Source organism: Opisthocomus hoazin, chromosome 5 (assembly GCF_030867145.1).
Source record: "Opisthocomus hoazin isolate bOpiHoa1 chromosome 5, bOpiHoa1.hap1, whole genome shotgun sequence".
Taxonomy (NCBI): Eukaryota; Metazoa; Chordata; class Aves; order Opisthocomiformes; family Opisthocomidae; genus Opisthocomus; species Opisthocomus hoazin.
The window spans coordinates 2,942,323-2,967,559 of NC_134418.1; the positions used below are offsets into that span (position 1 = coordinate 2,942,323).

The 25,237-nt window shown below is 48.6% G+C and overlaps 1 protein-coding gene across 1 annotated transcript in view; it reads right to left on the bottom strand.

The window, feature by feature from the left end:
- ATRN (attractin) overlaps positions 1-23,745 on the bottom strand; it is a 187,386-nt gene extending 163,641 nt beyond the window's left edge. Inside the window, exon 1 of the mRNA XM_075420254.1 lies at positions 23,408-23,745. Within this exon, the coding sequence (XP_075276369.1) occupies positions 23,408-23,664 (257 nt within the window). The 5' untranslated portion in view covers positions 23,665-23,745. The remainder of the gene's footprint in view (positions 1-23,407) is intronic.
- Between the last annotated feature and the right edge of the window lie 1,492 nt (positions 23,746-25,237).

A 25,237-nucleotide genomic window follows, 5' to 3' on the forward strand; every position in this document is an offset into this window, starting at 1 on the left:
TCCTAGCCCAAAGCAGCTCTCTGCCCCGTTGTCGGGCTGATAATGCAATGCCCGTGAGCATTCGAGGGCAATCTTCATGTCTTCCTAGTCATTTCTGCTATTTAACACAATAAATACCAAACTTCAGGTTATTAAAAGGAGGAAATTTCAGGCTGAATGCTTCCCAGACCTAACCACAGACGTATCAATGCATCATAAGGTCAGCAACTTCCTCTCATCTCCTGTGCTTTAAATTACTCTGTCAGAGATAATTTATAGCACAAGGAATAAGGAGCGAAGCAATCATGGTAATAAATCCCTCTCTGACACATGAGAAATACAAAGGCAGCAGTCACTGGACAACAGTTTCAGGAACCATTTTGTTCTTATACTAAAATTACCTATGCAAAGGTACAAATAAAAACTCACATGGGCCTGGCTAACAGACTCGGTCCTTGCAACCACTGCTGGTACAGTGGAGAATTTTCACAGTGGACCCTACAGATTTCTTCTATGAGCTTCAAAAGACTCACAGGCAGTGGTTTCGAAGACAAAACACACACAAATGACGGCTGCACAGTGTTTCCTCAGCAACCCTAAAACTCACAAGGCCACTTGCAGAACCCCTACGAGTACCCCAAGTACCAGCACCACCGAGGCGGGTTCCTACAGCCCTGGTCATGCCAGAGCCCGTTTACACTCCAACACAGAGCGCTGCGATTTCAAAAAGCAAACACGATTCACAGTGCTTGGCTCCCCAGTTCAAGAAAGATGAGGAGCTACTGGAGAGAGTCCAGTGGAGGGCTACGAGGATGAGGAGGGGACTGGAGCATCTCTCCTGCAAGGCTGAGAGAGCTGGGCTTGTTCAGCCTGGAGAAGACAAGGCTGAGAGGAGACCTAATATATACTTGCAAATATCTGAAGGGTGGGTGTCAGGAGGATGGGGCCAAGCTCTTTTTAGTAGTGCCCAGCGACAGGACAAGGGGCAACGGGCACAAACTGAAGCAGAGGAAGCTCCAGCTGAAGATGAGGAAGAACTTCTTCCCTCTGAGGGTGCCGGAGCCCTGGCCCAGGCTGCCCAGGGAGGCTGTGGAGTCTCCTTCTCTGGAGATATTCCAGACCCTCCTGGACGCGGTGCTGTGCAGCCTACTGTAGGTGACCCTCCTTCAGCAGGAGGGTTGGACTAGATGACCCACAGAGGTCCCTTCCAACCCCTACCGTTCTGTGATTCTGTGAAAACAGAGAGCAAGCTGGTGCCCAGCTCTGAGGAGCGCCGCCGGCCGGGATGAGCCCTGGGACACGGGAGAGCTGTCACAGCAGACCTCCGCGAGGCCAAGCACGGCGAGGACGGAGACCCAACTTGTTTTTCCCCTTCATCCCGCCCGCAGGAACAGACGCTTTCTTGCCTGCCAAGAGCTCTGCGGTACTATTTTGAGTTTTTTGCACCTCATTATTTCATTTATTTATTAAAGTCTGATTCGGGAAAAGGGAGACGAAACTTGCTCAAAGCATTTGGGTTTTATTTAGATTAACAGCCAGGCTGTTTAAACTGGCTCTTAGTCAAATTGTTCCACTAATTACAATCCCTATTTTAGAGAAAGTGGAAGTATTCAGTCAGACTCTCCAGCTGCGTAACTCCTCGCTCAGAGGGTTGGTTTCTCCTCTCAGCAAGTTTAACAAGCCCAGTTTGAAGCATCCGACAATTCTCGAACCATGAAATGCCATTCCCCAGGAAATAAGTGGATTTAAATTTCAGCTTTAAAATGAAAGCACGTTAACTGCTGGCCATCAGTTCAATGTGACAGGGGGGACAGCAGCAGCTGCCCCAGGTACGGGACGCTCCAGCACTGCTGCCCGTCCCCAGTGCAGGGTAATGGGCAGTAACACCACGAAAGCAGTAAGGATCAGCAGCGTTCAAACCCCTGCCATCAACTACATAACAAATTACATGATTATTTTTTTCCCCCCTCTCTTAAATGACTGGCTGAAAGAGCAGGTGTTTCACAGACAGAAAAAGCCAGAACTGATAAATATTGAACGCTCAGCATTCAAAAGCTTAACTTGAGCCACCATTTTCTCCGACAGTTCTAACGCGGAACCCAAAAGCGTTTCACAAACAGCAAACACACAAAATCCTTGAAAGCAGACACGGCTCTTCGGCCAAAGCCAATTATTAAACCGGCTCATCCAAGGCAGGACGGGACCTTTCCCAACAGCCCTATTTAACGTCAGAAAGCAAACTGGGTGGTTTTACAGAGTTTGCACAAAATTCGCGAGTTGAACGTAGCACAGTTCGCTGCTGCTTCCGAACCCAGATGAATTCAGTTACGATTCGCACGGCAGGTTTACTGCCTCAGCGAGACAGAGGATTTCACACTGTTAATGCTGGTTGGCATAATAATCAATAAATAATTCACGCATGGAGAGCGGACAGTAAAAGTCACAGCCGATTCATTTATTACAGGTTGGGTTCAGAGCCGCCTTCTGCCTGTGATCCTCACCGCCCTACACTGAGCTGAAAAGCAGACATTTTCCCCCGGCTCTTCGTCCTCTTTTCTCCGGAGACAGAATTATTTCTACGCGAGCAGTGCTGTGACTTGTCAACAGGCACACACTGCTCTGCCAAACGAGCCTTGATACTCCAAAACCTCGTCCGGCCACGGATTTGTGCAGAGCATTTAAGTCTCCTGCCGTCCCATTTCCACGCTTACCAAGCACGGGTGCATTGGCAAGGGGAGTATTCTGTGAGAGTCTCAGGGCAGCGAAGCATTACGTAGAAATTACACATCAGTGCAAAACCATTGCAAGGTTGCTACCAGCATAATTTCAAAACTATATTAAAAAAATAATCATTTTTCAATCCAAAGAGGTTGCAACAAATGAAAAATCATTTATGCAAAAAACTCTAGTGGAAAAAAAAAAGTAATTTGCAAATATGCATTACTGAAGATTTACTTAAATACTGTAATATATATAATTGGTGTTGCACAGGTTCCACCATTCCTCACCAATAGTATCACTTCCATGTGAGATTTTGTTTGAATTTTCCAAACTATTAAAAGCTAAAACAGCTGAAATTAATGTTTCAACCCTACGAGTGCTTAAGTACATAAACTTTATCATGTGAACAGTGACCACGTGCTGTTGGGCCCGTCACACAAGCAACCAGAACCGGGAGAACACAAATTTCCAGCAGAAGGCTGGAAACAAAACACCTTGCATTTAAGAAAAAGAAAACTGGACTTCCTGCAAATTAATTTTATATACAGAAGAGCACCCGAGACCTCCCGCGAGGCCCTCGAAAGGTCAGGCTCCCTCAAACCGCGGTTTCGGGGTTAACGTCAGCTCCAGCTGGAGAGCAGAGGCGGGTGAGGACGCCCAGCCTGCTCTGCTGTCAGAAGTTCCCCCTGCCAAACAACGCTGAGTGATAACGTAAACACATTACTTTGCTTTAATTGTTCCCATTCAAGGCTGGTGTTCTATATTAAGAGCGTTACAGGCCTTTACGTAACTTTTCACATAGTTATAATTTCATATGAAAAATATTTTTTCCATTTGGGAAAATACTGACATAGTAACGACGAGGAAACAAAATCTCTGTATCTGCTCCCAGTCTAAGATGGGAGCTGGAAAGCAACATGTTAAAAAAAAAAAAAAAAAGACAGACTTCTAATACAATTTAATAGGTTTTGAGAGGGAAGACTGCATGGCAAAAGGTTCTGCAATTGCTGGCTTCCAGTTTGTAACGGGTCTGAGTAGACGGCAGCGTCACTGGGTTGTACAGCGCGTGACGCACAGGATCATCGAACGACTGGTGCCAAAGTGAATCACCGAACTCTCCAGATTAAACGTCAGGACTTGTTGGATTAAATGCCAGGACTGGTTTCATTTAGAAAAAAAAAAACCAAAACACCTCCTGGACCTCAGGAGGGCTGACTTTGGCCTCTTCAAGGAGCTACTGGGAGGAATCCCGTGGGCCAGGGCTCTCGAAGGCAGGGGGGTCCATGAGTGCTGGTCGCTTTTTAAACAACACTTCTTCCATGCACAGGAGCAATGCATCCCCCTGAGAAAGAAATTTAGCAAAGGAGGAAGGAGACCTGCATGGTTAAACAAGGAGCTTCTAGCGGAGATCAGGCAGAAGAGAAAGGTGCATGGCATGTGGAAAGAGGGACAGGCCACTTGGGAAGAGTACAGAAACGTGGTGAGAGCATGCAGGGATGCGACGAGGAAGGCCAAGGCTCACCTGGAATTGAAGCTGGCAAGGGATGTCAAAAACAACAAGAAGGGCTTCTTCAACTACATCAGCAGCAAAAGGAAGGCTAGGGACAATGTGGGGCCGCTGCTGAATGAGGCGGGTGTCCTGGTGACGGAGGATGCGGAGAAGGCAGAGCTAATGAATGCCTTCTTTGCTTCAGTCTTCAGTGCTAAGACTGGCCCTCAGGAATCCCAGGCCCCGGAGGTAAGAGAGGAAGCCTACAGAGAGGACGACTTTCCCTTGGTCGAGGAGGACTGTGTGAGGGATCGCTTAAGCGATCTGGATGTCCACAAATCCATGGGCCCCGATGGAATGCACCCACGAGTGCTGAGGGAGCTGGCGGATGTCATTGCTGAGCCACTCTCCATCATCTTTGAGAGGTCCTGGAAGACAGGAGAGGTGCCCGAGGACTGGAGAAAGGCCAATGTCACTCCAATCTTCAAAAAGGGCAAGAAGGAGGACCCAGGGAACTACAGGCCGGTCAGCCTCACCTCCATCCCGGGAAAGGTGATGGAGCAGCTTATCCTGGAGGCCATCATGAAGCAAGTGGAAGAAAAGAAGGTTATCAGGAGTAGTCAGCATGGATTCACCAAGGGGAAATCATGCCTGACCAATCTGATAGCTTTCTACGATGACATGACTGGCTGGGTAGACGAAGGGAGAGCTGTGGATGTTATCTACCTTGACTTCAGCAAGGCTTTCGACACAGTCTCCCATGATATCCTCCTGGGGAAGCTGAGGAAGTGTGGGCTGGATGAGTGGTCAGTGAAGTGGATAGAGAACTGGCTGAATGGCAGAACTCAGAGGGTTGTCATCAGCGGCGCTGAGTCTAGTTGGAGGCTGGTGACAAGTGGTGTCCCTCAGGGGTCAGTACTGGGCCCAGTCTTGTTTAACTGCTTCATCAACGACCTGGATGAAGAGTTAGAATGTACCCTCAGCAAGTTTGCTGACGACACCAAACTGGGAGGTGTGGTAGACACACCGGAAGGCTGTGCTGCCATTCAGCGTGACCTGGATAGGCTGGAGAGCTGGGCAGAGAGGAACCTGATGAGGTTCAACAAGGGCAAGTGCAGGGTCCTGCACCTGGGGAGGAACAACCTCATGCACCAGTACAGGCTTGGGGTGGACCTGCTGGAGAGCAGCTCTGCGGAGAGGGACCTGGGTGTCCTGGTGGACGACAGGTTAACTATGAGCCAGCAGTGTGCCCTGGCTGCCAAGAAGGCCAATGGAATCCTGGGGTGCATCAAGAAGAGTGTGGCCAGCAGGACAAGGGAGGTTCTCCTTCCCCTCTACACTGCCCTGGTGAGGCCTCATCTGGAGTCCTGTGTCCAGTTCTGGGCTCCCCAGTTCAAGAAGGATGAAGAGCTACTGGAGAGAGTCCAGCGGAGGGCTACAAGGATGGTGAGGGGACTGGAGCATCTCCCCTACGAGGAGAGGTTGAGGGAACTGGGCTTGTTCAGCCTGAAGAAGAGAAGGCTGCGAGGGGACCTTATAAATGCCTACAAATATCTGAAGGGTGGGTGTCAGGAGGATGGGGCCAAGCTCTTTTCAGTGGTGCCCAGTGACAGGACAAGGGGCAATGGGCACAAACTGAGGCACAGGAAGTTCCGTCTGAACATGAGGAGGAACTTCTTCCCTCTGAGGGTGACGGAGCACTGGAACAGGCTGCCCAGGGAGGTTGTGGAGTCTCCTTCTCTGGAGATATTCAAGACCCGCCTGGACAAGGTCCTGTGCAGCCTGCTGTAGGTGACCCTGCTTCGGCGGGGGGGTTGGACTAGATGACCCACAGAGGTCCCTTCCAACCCCTACTATTCTGTGATTCTGTGATTCTGTGAACACCAACAAACCACTATTTGTTCCATTTTTCCAAGTCACCAGAGGAGTTACACGCTTGGCAAAGTGCACCTTCAGTAATTGAAATAATAGTTTCTGTTTAGCACCCGTGAAGCGTTGCTGAATGAATACTACCTCTTTCTTACGCTGGTAAGAAACAGCTTCAGGCAAGAGCATTCACTAATCAATAGACATAACGAACTGAAGCATAAATGACCACCAGACCCCCTAAAAACTAAGGGCAGAAGAATCCTCTTTACTCACAGGTGATGAAAGAAAAAGCCCCTGATCAGAGGGTGGTGATCTTACCCAGGAGATGCTCTTACCAGTGCTTTGAACCATAATATCATTTTCCCCCCTTCTCCTCGCTGCCTTTTTACTTCGTCTTTCGAAATGCATCATGCTGACAAATAACAACCATTCAAAGACCAATTACTGTTTCTGGGTCTTTTTTTGTACAACTTCATCTTAGCAGGCTCCTTCTGTAAATCACCGGGAGCGTAACGCCGCATTGCACACTGCTGTTTCATCCCCACTCTGCCACTTCATTCACCCTGCTCTTCCAGGCTGACGGTGCGACCTTCGCACCACGGCTCCCCGATGACATCCTAAGTGACATAACCCGTGTGCATCCGCGCACTCTACCCAGGTCACGAATCAAAACATTAAATCAGGTTCCAGCTCCAACTTCTTTCCAAACAAATGGGGCAGCCCCAAACACAAGTACAGGCTGGGCGGAGACCGGCTCCAGAGCAGACCTGAGGAGAAGGACTTGGGGGTACTGGTGGATGAGAAGCTCAACACGAGCCGGCAATGGGCGCTGGCAGCCCAGAAACCACCCGTACCCTGGGCTGCATCAAGAGCAGCGTGGGCAGCAGGGCGAGGGAGGGGATTCTGCCCCTTGACTCCACTCTCCTCAGACCCCACCTGGAGTCCTGCGCCCAGCTCTGGGGCCCCCAACATCAGAAGGACATGGATGGGTTGGAGCAGGGCCAGAGGAGGCCACAAAGATGGTCAGAGGGCTGGAGCACCTCTCCTACGAGGACGGGCTGAGGGAGTTGAGGCTGTTCAGCCTGGAGAAGAGAAGGCTCCAGGGGGACCTTAGAGCAGCTGCCAGTGCCTGAAGGGGCCGACAGGAAGGATGGAGAGGGGCTTTTCACAAGGGTGTGTAGTGATGGGACAAGGGGGAATGCCATTAAATTAAAATTTAAAATCTAAATTAAAAGAGGGCAGATTTAGATTAGATATTAGGAAGAAATTCTTCCCCAGGAGGGTGGTGAGGCCCTGGCCCAGGTTGCCCAGAGAAGCTGTGGCTGTCCCCTCCCTGGCAGTGCTCAAGGCCAGGTTGGATGGAGCTCTGAGCAACCTGGGCTGGTGGAAGATGTCCCTGCTCATGGCAGGGGGTTGGAACCAGATGATCTTCAAGGTCCCTTCCAACACAAACCACTCTGTGATTCTACAAAATACTCCCCCTTGGAACTCCACCTGTTTAACACCTAATCAACTGCTGCCCTTCCATACCTATCATTTGAGCAAGCGTCTGATTAATTTTATGTCAATAAAAGTGACAGAATGGAAAATAAACTTGGTTGTCTGCTTCCTGCATTTTTCCTGGCTACCACACCAAAGGTGAAAAGTTCTTCACACGTCACGTGGTAGCTCCTAGCTTCTCTGTTTCAGCAACATACCAGGTGACATTGACTCAAACGAGCTGCCAAAGTCCAGACTGCATTTACCTGTTACAGCTGCCTTCATCCTCCACACTCATCTCTCAGTAGCACTCTCGCCAAAGATGTATTTTAAAATAACATCACTTACAAATGGCAAACCTACCTGGCAATTTCTGTCTGTCTCCAATCAGTCTTCCCTTTAACGTGCTCTCAAGGTCAGACTGATGGGTCTGTAGATACACAGATCCCCTTTCCCCACAACTTCTCTTTTTTTTTTTCCAAACAGACACTGCACTTCGCTATTCCACAGTCCAAAGATTCAACTAATGTTACTTTATGACCAGTTCTTCACCCTCGCTATTTTTAAAACTGCTCTTAAAAGTTTATGACTACATCTGCCCAAGGGCAAAATTCGATTATAATTACATGGAGAAAAGATTTTAAAAGTGAGTTAAGGATACAGAGGATATAACACAGCTTCGGAAAAATCTAACCAATGAGTTAGAAGAATAGCAATCAAAAAGGCAGAGAGTTTTGATTTGAACCAGTGAACGTGAATCCCATCGGTACAAATAACCAAGACAACATACCACATGGACTATTTTAGGGGGAACACAATCCAAAAGTTACAACCAGGACTCCTATGTAGTCCCTCGGTACGAGTAAGTAATACGATACGTATCCACACGTACCACGTTCTCATTTCCAGGGCTCAGGATGAGCTCTGCAGTTTAACAGTCGTCCTGGGAAAAGGACTCTGCATTCTCCAAAATACTGGCGTGGAAAACAGGTCTCTAAGACTGGTTTTAGATTGACAGCTAAGACGGCATCAGAAGTCTGACAACATCCCAGCCTCAGTCTACAAGGGCTGCAAAGTACCTACTTGTACCGAATCAATTAGGCACCAAAGCAGTTAATCAGCTCATAAATCAGTCCTGTCATTCTATTTCTATCCTGCATTAATTAACAAACTGAAGCACAGGAAGTTTCGGCTGAAGATGAGGAAGAACTTCTTCCCTCTGAGGGTGCCGGAGCCCTGGCCCAGGCTGCCCAGGGAGGCTGTGGAGTCTCCTTCTCTGGAGATATTCCAGACCCGCCTGGCCGCGGTGCTGTGCAGCCTGCTGTGGGTGACCCTGCTTGGGCAGGGGGTTGGACTGGGTGACCCACAGAGGGCCCTGCCAACCCCGACCATTCTGTGATTCACTTGGAGAAGGAAATGTGCAACACCCTTCTGAATTCAATCTTCCCTGAAGACACAGGGAAGAAGTCAAGGTACAAACCACGACTGTGCCAAAAAAAGAAAAAAAAAAAAAAACAACAAGACAGAACCAAACTCGACGTGCTGGACAGGAGACTGCCTTCCCCCATTTTCCATCCTGTTGCCATCTGGTGCCATGAGTTTGCTGTCGATACCAGCGGGAAGCAGAGAAGCACGCTGTACTCTCTTTGGCTTCATCTGAGCATGCTAAGCTCCTGCAGAACTATTTCTGAAGACGACCTGGAGTAATGCTCAAGGTGGGATATTGACATCATCTGACTTTAGCCACCCAAAGCACCCAGCGCCTATGTTGGCACGGTCTTCTCCCATACAGTCCATGGACAATGTTCCTCAAAAGGCAACTCACAACAACATTTTACTAACATTTTTAGATCCCAAGCAGGGTTTAATTTCACAACAGCACACACTAAAAGTTTGGGTTTAATTTACAGTACACATTAAGTGAATGTCCGAAACGCTGTCAGCGCCAGCAAACACGTCTTTTAGATATTTTAGTATAAATTCCATAAGACCCTTGCTAACAAGATAGGATGAGTTGATACATATAATTGAAGTGTATTATGTATGAAAACTGCTTTGGACAACGTATTTCACATTGCTGACCCAGTCTTCCTTTCTCCTTAGCTCCACCACTTCTACAGGCTATTATATATTAAGGAACATAAAGTGACCTGTACTGTAATTATTTTAATTCCACACTTAGGTAATTGTACAGCGCCTTTACCTACACTACAAGTGTTTTACACATAAGAGGCGCAGAGGTAACTGACAAAAGAAGAACATCTCAACAACTAAATTCAGGAAGTTACCACTTCTACTACTTCCACCCCACGCAGAGGTTACAAGTAACACAAGACTAATCAGGGCCAAATTTTTCAAGAGTTTGCTTTTGAAGACTTTTGTCAATATACTCAAGAGCTAATAATGAACACATGCAACCAAGGGAAAAAGCTTTTAAGAAGACTCCTAGCTACAGCGTGACTTCCACTCCCAACCATTGGCAGGAAGGAGAACCTCTTGTCAAAATGCCAGTCACTGTAGATAGATCTACATGTGTGTGTATACACGTTTAACCCCATTAAAATTATAGCTATCAGGGGTCTTTTACTTCATTGTAGATTAAAGAGAAAGCAGCTTGCCCCAAGTCACAGTCCCGACCTGCCGTAAATCTTTAGCCCATTACAAGCCCATCAACCACTCGGTCTCCCAAAGGGCCTGTACTACTCCCATCACGTGTAAATTAGGAGAACTGAAGTCTCCACAATATTTTCTGGTGTCAAAATGAGGGGCTTTTTTTCTTCAGACACATCAAAGTTACCAGAGAAATAATTCATAGCAGTTTATCTCCTCCAGTATTGATGGATAGTGGCCTTCCTCCAGCTACTCTTAGTTTTTCAGTGTCAGTTTGCTGCTTCTGGCCACACCATTACGCTACAAAACGCTAGAGGAACCAGCAACTCCAATTGTGTCTACAACATCCTGTAAGTCTTCCTGAACTCGAACAGTAAGATTTCCTTGATGTGGATGACAGGAGACCCCTTATTTACTGATTTTGCTCCAGAAAAGCAAGACAGTCTTGATGCCCAAAGAGGAACTCGTGAAGCCTACTCATGAAGTGCTCAGGCTTTTGCAAATTTCCTGTTGTCCATGACTCCATCATATCTATAGGATGAGTACAAAATAGGAAATGTACAAAAAAAATATTAAAGTGTGAACAAGAAATCAATGGACACACACACAGTTGTCGCCTACAGAATTTCTCCTTCAAATCCACATTTAAAAGCAAGGATTCCCTTTCTAAGAGCCGCCTTCTCCTGTTCTCCAGCCTCAAGAGAGGAAAAAATAAATCTATTTTTCACGTAATGCTACAGAACCAGTGCCTGCAGAGGTGAGGAGGAAGCTTACTTCATACCATAATTTCCAAACTGCAGTGGGTCTGCAAAGCAACAGGGCAGAGCATCCTTCCCTCCTCCTCATATAGAGCATAAAGAGCAGCTCTCAAACCCTTCTTCACGAGGTAACACAGCTGCTTCCAAGAAGGCTGCATAAAGCCTACACACAGAGGAAGATCTAGGGGCTGAGGAGGAACATAAAGATCATAAGAAGGGAAGGGCAGAAGAATTTGGATCATGGCAGCTGTGAATGCCCCGAGTCCCACAGCACAGTCTTTGTTTTTAGCCCAGTAGCCACGTTTTTACGCCAGAACAAGATGCACTAAAGTTACATCAACCTACAAGCAAGAGAAATCCTCCCTCCACCTTCCCTGGGAGAACGTCCCGCTCAGCCACACTGACTTGCTCTGGAGGATCCTCCTTGTTCTCCACCGCAGCAGGTCTGCAGGCAAGCATTGCCAGCATTCCATCTCCTTCAAGATCTCACCAGCTTTGGTGAAGCTCACGGTGAAATACAGCTCACCACGATTCACAGAATGTTAGGGGTTGGAAGGGACCTCTGTGGGTCACCCAGCCCAACCCCCTGCCCAAGCAGGGTCACCCAGAGCAGGCTGCACAGCACCGCGGCCAGGCGGGGCTGGAATATCTCCAGAGAAGGAGACTCCACAGCCTCCCTGGGCAGCCTGGGCCAGGGCTCCGGCACCCTCAGAGGGAAGAAGTTCTTCCTCATCTTCAGCTGGAGCTTCCTCGGCTTCAGTTTGTGCCCATTGCCCCTTGTCCTGTCGCTGGGCACCACTGAAAAGAGTCTGGCCCCGTCCTCCTGACCCCCACCCTGCAGATATTTAGAAGCATTTCAAAGGTCCCCTCTCAGCCTTCTCTTCTCCAGGCTGAACAAGCCCAGCTCCCTCAGCCTCTCCTCGGAGGAGAGATGCTCCAAGCCCCTCCTCGTCCTCGTAGCCCTCCGCTGGACTCTCTCCAGTAGCTCTTCATCTTTCTTGAAGTGGGGAGCCCAGAACTGGACACAGGACTCCAGATGGGGCCTCACCAGGGCAGCGCAGAGGGGAAGGAGAACCTCCCTCGACCTGCTGGCCACACTCTTCTTAATGCACCCCAGGATGCCATTGGCCTTCTTGGCAACCGCGGCACACAAGTTTCACTGCTTGAGGAGGCCTGGTATACGATTTTATAAGGTAAGCCACTACACCTTCGTGTCTGCACTCACGTTTCACCACGTTTCTGTTCTAGCTGCCTTAAGATGCTGAAAGCTCAGTGGGTTTTAGGAGGCTGGGAGTATGGCAAAGGATGTCTTCTTCAGCACGATGTCTCATCTCCTGCACGCTCTCATATATACACATCGCGTATTGAAAACAAGCAAACCTCAGGCACAAGAGATATTCTGATGCCTTGACCAGCTTTGATCAGATAACGCAATTTTCACAGTGATTCTTTTTTTTCTTTTAATTCCACGTGACAAATTCCTGTCAGCACCGAGTAGAGAAATTAAGATCACATTTAAACTTCATCATTTTTAACACACAATATCCTTTTTCATAATCCTTGGCAAAGATGATTAAGCATATTTATAGCAACATTAAGCACAGTTCTTCTGTAGGACAGTATTCTTCTCAGAACAGACAAGCTGGGTACCAGTTGCCATGCAAAACTGTCATTAAAGTACAGCTTCTGAACCCCTAAATTCCTATGTAAATAGCGTCATCATCAGAATATATTTAAAATATATAAATAACTCGTCCTTGTTTCACAAACAGGGAAACCAAACCAAGAAGATTAGATGACGAATTGTATTTGTTTGACTTCTAAAGCTGCGTGGCCATTTATGCTCATCGCACCCTATGAATGCTACGGCTACACCCTGAACTTTTTCAAACTAAAACTCAGATAAATTGATATTGGCAGAACTGAAGAAGGGGAAAAGAAAATAAAAAAATACGCAATGCTGGCTGGGATACCACCCTTTGCTTTCAGAGGAGACACTCCCACAACTTACAGCAATATAAAAACATATTTTAAGCATTTTAAGCATCTTTGCTCAAAAAGCCATTACCAGGGAACGTGGACAAAGAAGCAAAGCTGCCAGAACCCACCGCGGCTCGTTCCCTGCTGGCATTAAGCAAGGGGCCGTCAGTCCCGACACGGCCGAGTGTGCCAGCCGAGGATGCCCGCAGGCACCCAGCGACGGGGCTGACCTGGAGAACAGCAACCAACTCGCTTCGGTCCCAACTTCAGACGCGTTTCCGAAGAAACAACCTGCGTATTTTATAAAACCAACCCTCGTCCCGAGCTTGGGCAGTTCTTCATTGATTCATTCCCTTTGCTTTTTCAGGACTGAAGTCCCCTCGTACCCTTTTTATTCTTCCTTAGATGGCATTAGAAAAGTTACAGGCTATAAAGTCACTACAGCTTTTCCACTGGGATCACACATCCCTGTTTTCCACCAGCAATCCAAATCCCCATCCTTTCACATTCAAACACCAAACCTGCTCAGAAACTGTTATTATGCCACTCACATTTGGGAATTCCGCACGTACTGAGACAACACTCGCCTGCTGTCCCAGAAATCTTCACCAGTTCAGGTTACTGAGAATAGCTGCAAGTGAGCCAAGAATTACTATTTTAAAGTTATGTTCTACATCGCTCCCAGTTTCCTTTGGGCTCACCATATAAATTCAAACAAAACAAGTTAGCTGAATATCAGCGATATCCACTAGGAAAAGTACAAAGAAAAAAAAAAAGAATGGATGTTTTAGAAAAAATGTGCAGAGGCGAGAAGTCAAGTTCTGTTTTTGACTTTGAACCACTTGAACACCTCCTCAAAATGATTCATACTCCAGAAGTTGAACGAGGGCATATTTAAACATCCATTACCATTCCCGAAATGAAAAACACTGACTTTAAAGCATCACTGCAACCCGCGCTTGTGAGAAACAGACACCGACTGACCCAAATTTCAAGATCTGCCTGTTATGTGTTGGAATGCAATAAATCAATCGTTAACAGAAGTGCGCTAACGTACTGACAAGCAAGCAGGCAGCAACTATAAATAAAGGCATCTGGAAATCCAGGGTGTATCTTGCACAACAATAAATTTCCTTCCAAATTTTTCAACAAAAATAAAAGCAGCTGACTGTACAATCGTGCCTGTTCCTAATCTCCATTTGAAAAAAAAAAAAAAAAAAAGAGAACCATCAGTGACCTAAAAAGTAATTATTTTCCAATACATTATTCGGAATTCAATACTTCTCTTCCAGTGAACCAGCAATTTTGATGTCTGCTTACAATTCTGATACAGTAGAATTTTTTTTTTCTAGCAGCACAGAAGTCCTTGATGGGAAATAACACAGGAGTTTTCCCTCATTTTTTTCTTGCAACACTGACCTGCTGAGTCAGCATTTCAGCCCCATGCTCCTTTGCATCTCAAGTCTTGCAATGGCCAGGAAATTTCTTCTTGGCATGGCCGTTGCTGATCCAAGATCAAAGTGCGTAACAAAGGCAGGCACTGGAGATACTAAGCTCTGAAATCGCTATAAAACTCCTGTGACGCTCTCCCCTCCACATTAATAGGATATCAGTCGTGTAAATTAATCATTAAACAGGCAGGTGCACGACTCCGGCAGGAAACATGTTGCACATGGTCACAAAAAAACCTTCACAAAGCCATCTTGAAAAGTTTATTTTAGAAGAACTCAAATGTGTTCTCTATTGCAGCTAGCAATAAAAATCCAAATATTGTGCACAGGGTGAACCTCAATCCTAGATTTTCTCCAGATAAGGCAATTACATTCAAAGCATCTCGCAACAGTGCCACAGTACCAACCCTTCGAGCATTGCAAAACTGTGAAGGGAAAGATATAATGACGTATATACCCCAAAAGCCCCAAAAACCACTCAAAACACAGCCATACATTATACCAGCAGCAACTCAAAGCTAAACGCACCGGCGGTGTGATTTTTTTTTTTCACAGCTATACTAACAACTGAAAAACAGCAGGGATGGAAACTACCACGGCTTTAACAGCAGAGTAATTGAAGACACAGTTATTCTCTCACTTCACAATTAAATAATATTATATCCAACTGAAATTTTCTGAATGGAAAAATAGTTTTCACCTTCTGTGTTCGCGTTCATAAAGGGAGTTTACAAAATATGCTAATTCATCCGTGCCGAGCTTCTTATACTTTGACTAGACAAGCACCACCTTGGAGACGGGTATTAAATTTTCATGCAATACAAACATTGACTAATAAAGTCTTCAAAAGGGTGTTTTCCTAATGCAGCCTTCCTTTTTTTCGTGTCCTTTCAGATTACAAAAAACTAGCAAAGAAAAAAAACAAGGTTTCTGAAAAACAGGAAATAGAAAGTAAAGACAAATACTAGAGAAAGTGAGATTTTCACAGCTGCTTTCGTACGTCCCTCAGTCACAGAAAGCTGAGTGGCACTGGCTGATGGGAAAAGACATTACAGATAATTTTCACACATAACGGGACACGTAACACTGTACCTACACAAGGCAACAACCCCCATTTGAATTTTTGCGACATGCAATAAGCAGATGATGGTGTGTACATACAGCAACGCTATTTCTTCTGCACCTAGGAGCTCAGCAGGCACGCCAGGGAAAAAAGTTTATACGTAGTTCATACGCTGGAAAACCCTAAGTTCAAATGCCCAGTCCACCTCCACAGGCATGATCTCCCCTACACCAGCTCAATTCCGCTTCTGCATTTTCGGAGAACTGAAAATTCTGAATCTGATGATACTGCAGGAAACCTGCGTTACTGCATTAAGGCACAACCAGTACCAGGAACGTTAAGTAGATCCCGGGGTGTCCTAGGAGTATTCCACACAATCTGATTCAGAGATCAGCTGCCCTTCTTTCGCAGGAATATTGCTCAGCCAATCAGTAAAACAACTCAATTTTTCTTCATCACATGAGCTGCACTAAGGCTATCATCAGCCCAAAACACTGAGCTCATTTTCTTTAAAACATTATTCTAAAAATCCCCCACTATTCCAACGTACCAAATCTAGCTTATCAGATTTCCACATGAAGACGGTTGTGTGTGCAATTAAGGTCTCTTACCAACCCTAACGATTTCACAGCTCTGCAATCAGGACAGGACCCTTCTGATCTGAAAATCCCAAGGATTTCAGGCTCTACGAGCCAAAACCATGCCCTGAATTGTACACATGCAGCCCATCCACCGAAACCCTCGCAGGAACCTGCGTCTCTATCAAATAAATATTTATTTTAGGCAAAGGGAGGGAAGGGCACTAGTGACAGCCTCCAGCAGACTCCAACGGAACTCCATGTGGATCAGCCACAAACAAAGCAGGGGAAGAAAAGCAGGAAACAAAAATCAAGCATCATTACTGGTTCAGCGTTTCAGTGACTAAATGAGTATTTGATTCAAAGCCATGCACAAAAGAAAATTACCATCTCTGTTCTGTGCTGTAAAATTGATTATCAAATTTTCCAGCCCCGCTTTCTTTCAGCCCCTGCAGTGGTTACGCGGGCAGATGTCAGCACATGGCTACAGAAGAACAAAGTACTGTAATAAACAAAGTACTGTAATAAAACTGTTGCAGCCCTTCTTATGGTGAATTGACATTTGTAGCAGCTCACTCCTCTACCTACCTCCTTTACCTACAAAATCACATATCTCTCAGTCCCATCTTCTGCATTTTTTTACTATATCTTTTTCACTACACTATAGAAGATGAGATTTAAGAGCTCCTAAAGAACTACCTGCTGAGAACACTTTGAGTGCACGAAAAAAAGCAAAGTTCTACCTGATCAAGAAGCCAATTCCAAGCGCTGTGCTTGGAACTTCAAATTGGAAAAAATTTCTTCAAGGAAAGCGGCTGTTCAAGAAAAGAGCACCCAATTGTATCATAAATTAATGCAACAATGCAACAGTTTGGTCAGCAGTAGCCTTAGCTCAATATATAGAGGATTTTCAGCATGGATCTTCACAGACACCTATGCAAGGCACAGTAAGCTCATGGTTTTAAATTTCATTGCTCATGAAAGCTTCAGTGGAACACGCCAGGGAAGCGAAATCTGCCACGTGCATTCCAAACGTTATTTAACTTTATCAGGACACATGATAAAAGCATGGCCGATCCTAGTTCTTCCGAAAGCTTCAAAACCCCCCACCATTTCTGTGCAAACAGTGCTCAGCCATTTGTTGGTATTTCAATAGAAGTCACCTATGTTAAATTGACTAAGACGGTGAAGAACACCCAAGTTGGACACGAGCTTATTTTGGATCCATAACGAAGGAAGCAACCGAGACTCTGAAACAATGGAAAAATCCAGAGCGGTGTCAGACAACTTCTGCTAAGCTGACTCAGGCAGCTATTCCCCGATATTCAAACAGACACAGAGAAATGAGACAGCAATGTCTCTCCTGTTGACCACCGCAGAAAAGGAGACATTTGCAGTCAAGCCTGAGGCAGTGACACGTTCCTGGAACTGCCAGGCAGAGGAGCGTCACCCTCTCCCCGCAGTGCTCCCGTTGGTCTCGACGCCCAGACACGCGAAGCGGGAGGCAGCAGCCGGACGCCGCTCGCTCCTCTCTCGCACAGGCTGAAACCATGAGCTGCTCGATAACTCCAACAACTGACGCTCCAAGGGTGAACACATCTGAGGTGCGTGAAGCAGAGATGACAGCAAGGGGGCAGATTTAGGTTAGATATTACTAAGAATTTCTTCCCCATGAGGGCGGTGAGGCCCCAGCCCAGGTTGCCCAGAGAAGCTGTGGCTGCCCCCTCCCTGGCAGGGTTCAAGGCCAGGTTGGATGGAGCTCTGAGCAACCTGGGCTGGTGGAAGATGTCCCTGCTCATGGCAGGGGGTTGGAACCAGATGATCTTCAAGGTCCCTTCCAACCCAAACCATTCTATGATTCTATCATCTACCATGCACTGCATTGCCTTACTGCTCTGACTTTCCCGCTGTTGACTCCTTGCTATAAAGCAGACTGAAAGTAACAACAACAAGTGAGCTTATTGCAAACATTAACAAAACCTCACACAAGTCAAATATCTATGCTGGCCATTCTTGCCAGTGCAAGGCAAAAAGCGTAGAACATCTCAGATATTTCAAAAATACTGAACTATTTCACAGATTAATTTCTGTTCTTAAAAGAGCCCTAGCAAAACATCAGACTGTCCAATAAAACAGTGAAAGTAGCAATAAAACAGTGAGAATACCACTTAAATACATGTACAGGTAGACAGAAATATAGATATGCATACACAGACAGATATACACACACATCTCCTAGCAAAATTATAAATCCAGAGTTGGAATAATGCCTCCAAGAACTAAATAAAAGTGTATGAATGTCTTTTCTCCCCAGTGCATTTTTAAAAATTGATAATGCTTTAATATTTCCTACTTGAATAGCTTATACTTTTATTACCAGTGCACAACATTTGAGCGAGCCTTTCACACAGCAACACGGAAAAGAAAATCATTTTAAAGCACGATAACATACTAATGAAAAGAGAGAAGCAGAAAGAGGATCAGGCACAAATGCAGCACCCAAATCTAATTTAAGCACTTAAACTGATTTGATTCAAACCGCCAACATCCTTAGATATATTAAGCAGTTTCCCGACTTTCCTAAAGCTTTAGACAGCATCAGGTAGCTTTTTAAAGACAATGGTTTTGTATACTAGCTTTTGATCAAAAGTTCCCATTTGTTTAAGAATGGGAACTGTGATAGCTTTTTGCCAGCTAGCAACTCTCGCAGGTTACGATTTACTCAAATCTTCTGGAGATAAAATTCCTCTTCACTGTAACATTCTTTGGCCAAGGACACTGTATCACCACCGACTCCTTAATGACGTTCAATCAGCAGCCCATAACTGCCTCCATTAAATTAATAAAAAGGTAGTTTAAAAGATACACTCTAATCTTATCTTTTTTCCTCCAACTGTCATGTTGCATTGCTAAGCGCTGCTCAGGATTTTCCATCTCCCACCTCAGAAAAAAGAAAAAAAAAGTATTACCATGAAAGGAGAACCAGTGCCTTTACACACAACCACGGCTTTCTGGAATCCTTTGGTATTTCATTACGTAGTCAAAAGTATATAATCTGTGCATATTTTCAGCTACAATCATACATCAAACCGCCCGTCAGTGTGCCTATACACCTGATTTGCATACAATTACTAGTCCAGAAGCCAAGCGCTATCCTGACATTGTTAATCCAATCCCCTACAATCTCTGGCCAATAAATCTGTGTAAAGCAGCAGTCATTTCTCAACCTGTGCTTTACCTCCCAGGGCAGCCCTTGCCCGTCTGCTAATCAGGCAGCAGGCTGAAACAATCCCATTCAGGCAGGACGAGAGGTTGTGTCGCCGAGCTACAAAAGCGCTTTGAGGATTCTGTGGTCTCAAAGCTCGCAGCATCCTTTTGACTGCACAACACCCAACGCTGGCAAGCTCACCCTCGAGTTCGGTGCTCCCGAGCTCCCACTGCTTGAAAAAGTTGTCTCCAGCGCGCTGCCGCAGCTCCGTCACCAGGAGATTCCTCAGCCCTCCCAGCAGACAGCCTCACAGCAGAGGTCCTCTCCCGCCCAGACTACGGCAGCTTGAAGCCACCGGCCTGCAGCAGACTCCAGCCAGCGCTGAGGCCCGCTGGGGGTTTGTACAGAAATAGAAAACACAAGCGCATCAGGCACGTCCTATATTTTCTATGTCAGCTTCCTTCAAAACCAAGATCTTTATCTTTAAAGAGCTCATGTGGCTGGTTCCACATCTTAAGAACGTCACCTGAAGTCCTTCATAACTCCGTCTTCTACCCCCGCAACAGCATCTGTGCAGAGGTCAGTGTTTTCTGAGAAGCCATTCCTACCACCACGAACGATCACCAACGAAACCACGCGCAGGTACACTCCTGCTATGCCTCTCTCTTCTTAGGAAGTGGCAGCACACGGCACATCCTCAAAAAAACCCCACACATCCCCACCAGAAGAGTAAGTCATCACGTATCTCCCCTTACACAGTTTGGGTGGAACAAGCAAGAAAACGGTCCACCCCAGGTTTGTTACCTGTATTTCTAATAAATAAATAATATAAATAAACAAACAGACTTTCCCATTGAGGAAGGCAAGTGGAACATTAGCAGACTGCAACACGTAGCCCCAGCATTTGTTCTTCGTTGCTAACGAGGAAGACTCGAGGGATCAGTAGGTCAGTGAAGCACCAGCTGCATCACGACAACCCCAGTGCTCGACGTAAACAAAAAAGTCAAGGCCACAAATACAGTCATCATATACATCCAGATAAGGACCGGAAGATTAACGTGCCAAATTTAATTACATCTCTGAGTCAAGCAGATAAGCATGGGGAATATACCACACTTAGGGAATAATTTTCACCCGCCCTTCTACTTCCCATTTGTACCTACAGCATCTAATAACGTGTCAAGCCTTTCCAAGCCCAGCTCTTGACAACCATACACCAAAAAAAAAAACCCACCCTGCAGTGCCATTTCTGACAGGAGACAGAGTAAACTCAAGGCATGTGAAAGTTGTGACTGCAAAGCTCTAAATGTTGCTAAAAACACTTGTTTGCACTTCTGGGGGCTCAAAGTTTAAAAACATTACTAGAAACTTCAACTCACAAGTAAATAAATAAACAGCTAAATCAAACACTTAGAGAGAAAAACACACACTTGATTTTTAGTCAAAACTTTAGACTGGAATTGTATGTGAACAACAAATAAGAAGCTTTATCAAAACAGACAAGAGGCTAAAAACAAACCTAAAATAAAGCAGTCAGCAGTGGATCTATACCAATTCTTTTGTTACTCAGCAGCACCAGTTTTGCCACTCAGGAAAGATGACTCTGTCTTTATTCAAATTTAGTCCCCTTAAAATGACCAATATCCTAAACCACTCGAGGAAAGTAACAGGTAGGTGGCTATTTCACAACACTCTCCCTCAACAAGAAGAAATCCTTCTCAGGACAGTGGCAAAAAGCATTAAAAAGGAGCATTTCGACGTCCAGGGCTTGCCTAGCCTGGCAGCGTTTCCACCCAAAACCCCTTTTAGATTAGCTGCATCACACACCCATCTACAGACTGTCAAAAAAACACAAATAATAGAAACCTCAACTGCTAAAGCAGACAAAGTGGTTTTCCTCCATGAGGTCGGCTTGTACAGACAGCTCTCCTTCCCCCAGATCCACAGGGAGCATCGTCAAAAGGTGGTTGGTACTTCCCATCAGAAGATCCCCACGAAAGCAAGCGCTGCCCAGAATAATCATCCTTTTTTCATTTCCTTCTTTGCCAAGGCTCAGCTCTGCCCATGGAATTCACCTAACGCATGCAGATGCATTCGCTGCCAGAGCTGATAAAACCAAAGCAGGTAACCATCTTACAGAAACCTCTTCCACTAAAAATGTAAGTTTACAGAGAAGCCAGGGTGCATTTCCAGCCTGTTCCCATGAAGATGCCCTATTTCTCACCCTATGGGATAGACTTTAGACACACAACCCAACTGAGCATCCCATCACCACCAGAGCTGCCCTCGGCACCGCAGGCAACGCGCTTTCCGGTATCGCAGAGCCCAAAGATCCCATTCCCTCTGTGCAGGCACCCCTCGCTCCCCCCCACACACACATGGCCTGGACAAGTGCAGAGCTGGGGAGTCTCCATCCCCCTGCTCAGAACCATCCCTGTTTCTGGTCTTTCTTTTTTGATGAAAAAAGGCTAAAGGAAGACTCTGCCCAGAAGCAGGACCCTCACACCATCCCCCACCCTGTCCAATCCCCTCCAGCCTCCCAGCTCTGGCCCTGTCCCCCAGCAAACCCTTCCAGGGGTTTGCTGTTCCCAAGGGCCAGCACGCACTCCTCTGCCCCAAGAGCCGAGCCTCCCCACGTGCCATCTGCCCCCTTCAAGGTGCCGCTTCTCTCCCCCCCTCACACCCCTCCCAAACTCATCCTTCACCAAAACCTACACCTGCTTACTCTGTCTGCCAAGACGAGCTTGCTCAAACCCCCCCCCCCAAAAACCCGTGTCACAGAATCCCAGCATGGTGGGGGTTGGCAGGGACCTCTGTGGGTCACCCAGCCCAACCCCCTGCCCAAGCAGGGTCACCCACAGCAGGCTGCACAGCACCGCGGCCAGGCGGGTCTGGAATATCTCCAGAGAAGGAGACTCCACAGCCTCCCTGGGCAGCCTGGGCCAGGGCTCCGTCACCCTCAGAGGGAAGAAGTTCTTCCTCATCTTCAGCTGGAGCTTCCTCTGCTTCAGTTTGTGCCCGTTGCCCCTTGTCCTGTCGCTGGGCACCACTGAAAAGAGTCTGGCCCCGTCCTCCTGACCCCCACCCTGCAGATATTTAGAGGCATTTCAAAGGTCCCCTCTCAGCCTTCTCTTCTCCAGGCTGAACAAGCCCAGCTCCCTCAGCCTCTCCTCGGAGGAGAGATGCTCCAGTCCCCTCCTCATCCTCGTAGCCCTGTGCTGGACTCTCTCCACCCAGCCCTAACACCAGCTTGCACGCCCTTCTTCCCCCACTCCAACCTGCTCCCAGCCGGATCCAGCCCCCCATCCCCACGTCAGGCTTTCTCCCGTACCTACCCCCACCCAGGAGCTGGTCCCACACCCACGCTGCCCTCCAGCCCGGGGAGAACCTGCTCCCCTCTGCTCCCACACCACCCACCTCCACGCACACCCAAACCCAGCCCTCATCAGCTCTGAAAGGTGTTGGGTGAAGGAGCCTACAGAGCCCCCAAACCCACCCCTGCTGCCCCCAACATCTCACCCTACCCACCCCCCCCAGCCTTACTTTCTCCCCACACCTTACCGCAAGGCGAACCCCGTCGCCCGCATCCACACCCTGCCATCTCCCAGCCCACCCGGTGCCCTCCACCTGCACCCCTGCTCCCGCCACCCCAGCACCCAAAACCCCTTCGCCCTCGGAGCCGCCTCCCTGTGGCACAACCCCCCCCACACCCCATACCCACCAAACGCTGCTCCTTGGGGCACCCCCCACCCCCAGGCCTCCCCCACCCAGCCCCGACCCCTCGCACCCCCGGACCTTGGGTCCTCTCAGCTCGTCACCCCCCGCCACCGCTCACAGCCCCAGACCCCCCCCTCAGCACCCAAATCCCTGCTGGGTGTCGCCCCTCTTCACACCCCCCCAGGCGCAGCCCCTCACCCCTCATTTCCCTCAGACTTGGCCCCCCACGGACTCACCCAGAGCCGCCCTCACCGCCCCCCTGCCCAGCACCAGGACCTGCCCCGAGCCCCCAAACTGCCCCTGGGGCCGCCCCCCGGCTCTTCGGAAGCCCCAAACCCCCCCCCCCCAACCCCTCACCCTCCCCGGTGCCCCCCTCGGGCACCCTGAACCAGACCCACCAGGCCCCCGGTCCCCCCCCCCGGTACCCGAACCCGGCCATCTTGTCCCCAAAAGCCCCCCCCCCCCGGGCTGGACCCCCACCCCTCGCCGCCCCCCGGGGACCCACCTGAAGCGCCCACCGCAGTGCTGGCACTGGTCGCCCACCCAGCCGGGCTGGCACTCGCACTGCCCGCTGGCCGGCTGGCACCGCCCGCCGTTCGCGCACGGCTTGTCGCATTCCTTCCCCGCCGCCGCCTCCTCCTCCTCCTCCTCGGCGGCGGCGGCGGCGGGCCCCAAGCCCGGCATCAGCAGCAGCACCAGGAGCAGCAGCAGCAGCCGCGGTGGCGGCCTCCCGCCCCGCCAGCCCGGGCCCCGCCGCGCCATCTGCCGCCGATTGCCCAGAGGGGCGGGCGCGGGGAGGGGGGGGGACGGCGGGACAACGCGGAGCAGCCGCCGGGACGGCGACCGGGAAGGGGGGTGGGAGAGGGAGGGGGCTTCCGCCGCTCCCGCTACGGTGGCCGCGAGGTGCGTACCGGGGGGGGGGAGGAGCGCGCAACACCGGGGGCGGGGACTCCGGCCGCGGCCGATGACGTCACGCGCACGCCGGCCAGTGGGGCGGGGCGGGCAGAGCGGCTCCGTGGCGGGCTGGCTGCCAGGACGGGCGGTGGGGTACTGGGGTGCGTTAGGAGTGTGGGCAGCAGGGCGAGGGGGGTTCTCCTCCCCCTCTGCTCTGCCCTGGGGAGGCCCCATCTGGAGTCCTGTGTCCGGTTCTGGGCTCCCCACTTCAAGAAAGATGAGGAGCTACTGGAGAGAGTCCAGCGGAGGGCTACGAGGATGAGGAGGGGACTGGAGCATCTCTCCTACGAGGAGAGGCTGAGGGAGCTGGGCTTGTTCAGCCTGGAGAAGAAAAGGCTGAGAGGGGACCTTCGAAATGCCTCTAAATATCTGCAGGGTGAGGGTCAGGAGGACGGGGCCAGACTCTTTGCTGTGATGCCCAGCGACAGGACAAGGGGCAACGGGCACAAACTGAAGCAGAGGAAGCTCCAGCTGAAGATGAGGAAGAACTTCTTCCCTCTGAGGGTGCCGGAGCCCTGGCCCAGGCTGCCCAGGGAGGCTGTGGAGTCTCCTTCTCTGGAGATATTCCAGCCCCGCCTGGCCGCGGTGCTGTGCAGCCTGCTCTGGGTGACCCTGCTTGGGCAGGGGGTTGGGCTGGGTGACCCACAGAGGTCCCTGCCAACCCTAACATTCTGGGATTCTGTGATCTGTCTTACTGTTTAATTGTGTAAGCAAGAAAACAGGGAGCTGCCAAAAGGATCCCTTCCTACTCTGGGAACCAAGTTCAGCTAATGCTCACCGAGGATTTCTAGGCCTTAAATTGTAACAGCAAAGGACTGAGGGAGGAAGAAGTAAAGCAGTTACATCTCTGGTCCTCTTCTGAGTTTGTGGGCAAAGCATCAGGCTCTTTTCTGTGCACGCTAGCAAGGATGCCGTTTGCGGCAGGAAGGGTGGAGCAGAAACACAGACGCTGTTCGAAAGTTTCAGACCTTTCAGCAGGGTGAAGAAGTGAGAAAGTTGACGGCGTCGGAGTTCGTGGGTAAATGTTGCCTTTGGTCTGTCTCCCTTGCTCTGATTGTGCCTGGAGTTACGCAAGTAGTTCATTGAATGCCTTGTTTCCAATGTGGAAAGACGGAAACAGCTGAGAAATACAATTTTTTTTTTTAAATGAAAGGTAAAAAAAGGATGCTATTCACTTTTTTGCCTATAAAAAAGGGTGACTGAGGTTTATGTGCGGTAAGGTAAAGGCAGACAGCAGACTGGAGGGAAACAGCCAGCTCACCGTATTTGAATTTGTATTTAGAAATCAAAATACTAGTTACCTGTCTGAGCTGGAGGAGGTTCTTCAGTGGGAGCCTCAGTGATTTCTGAGTGAGTTACCAGGGACAGTGAAGGCTGTTGA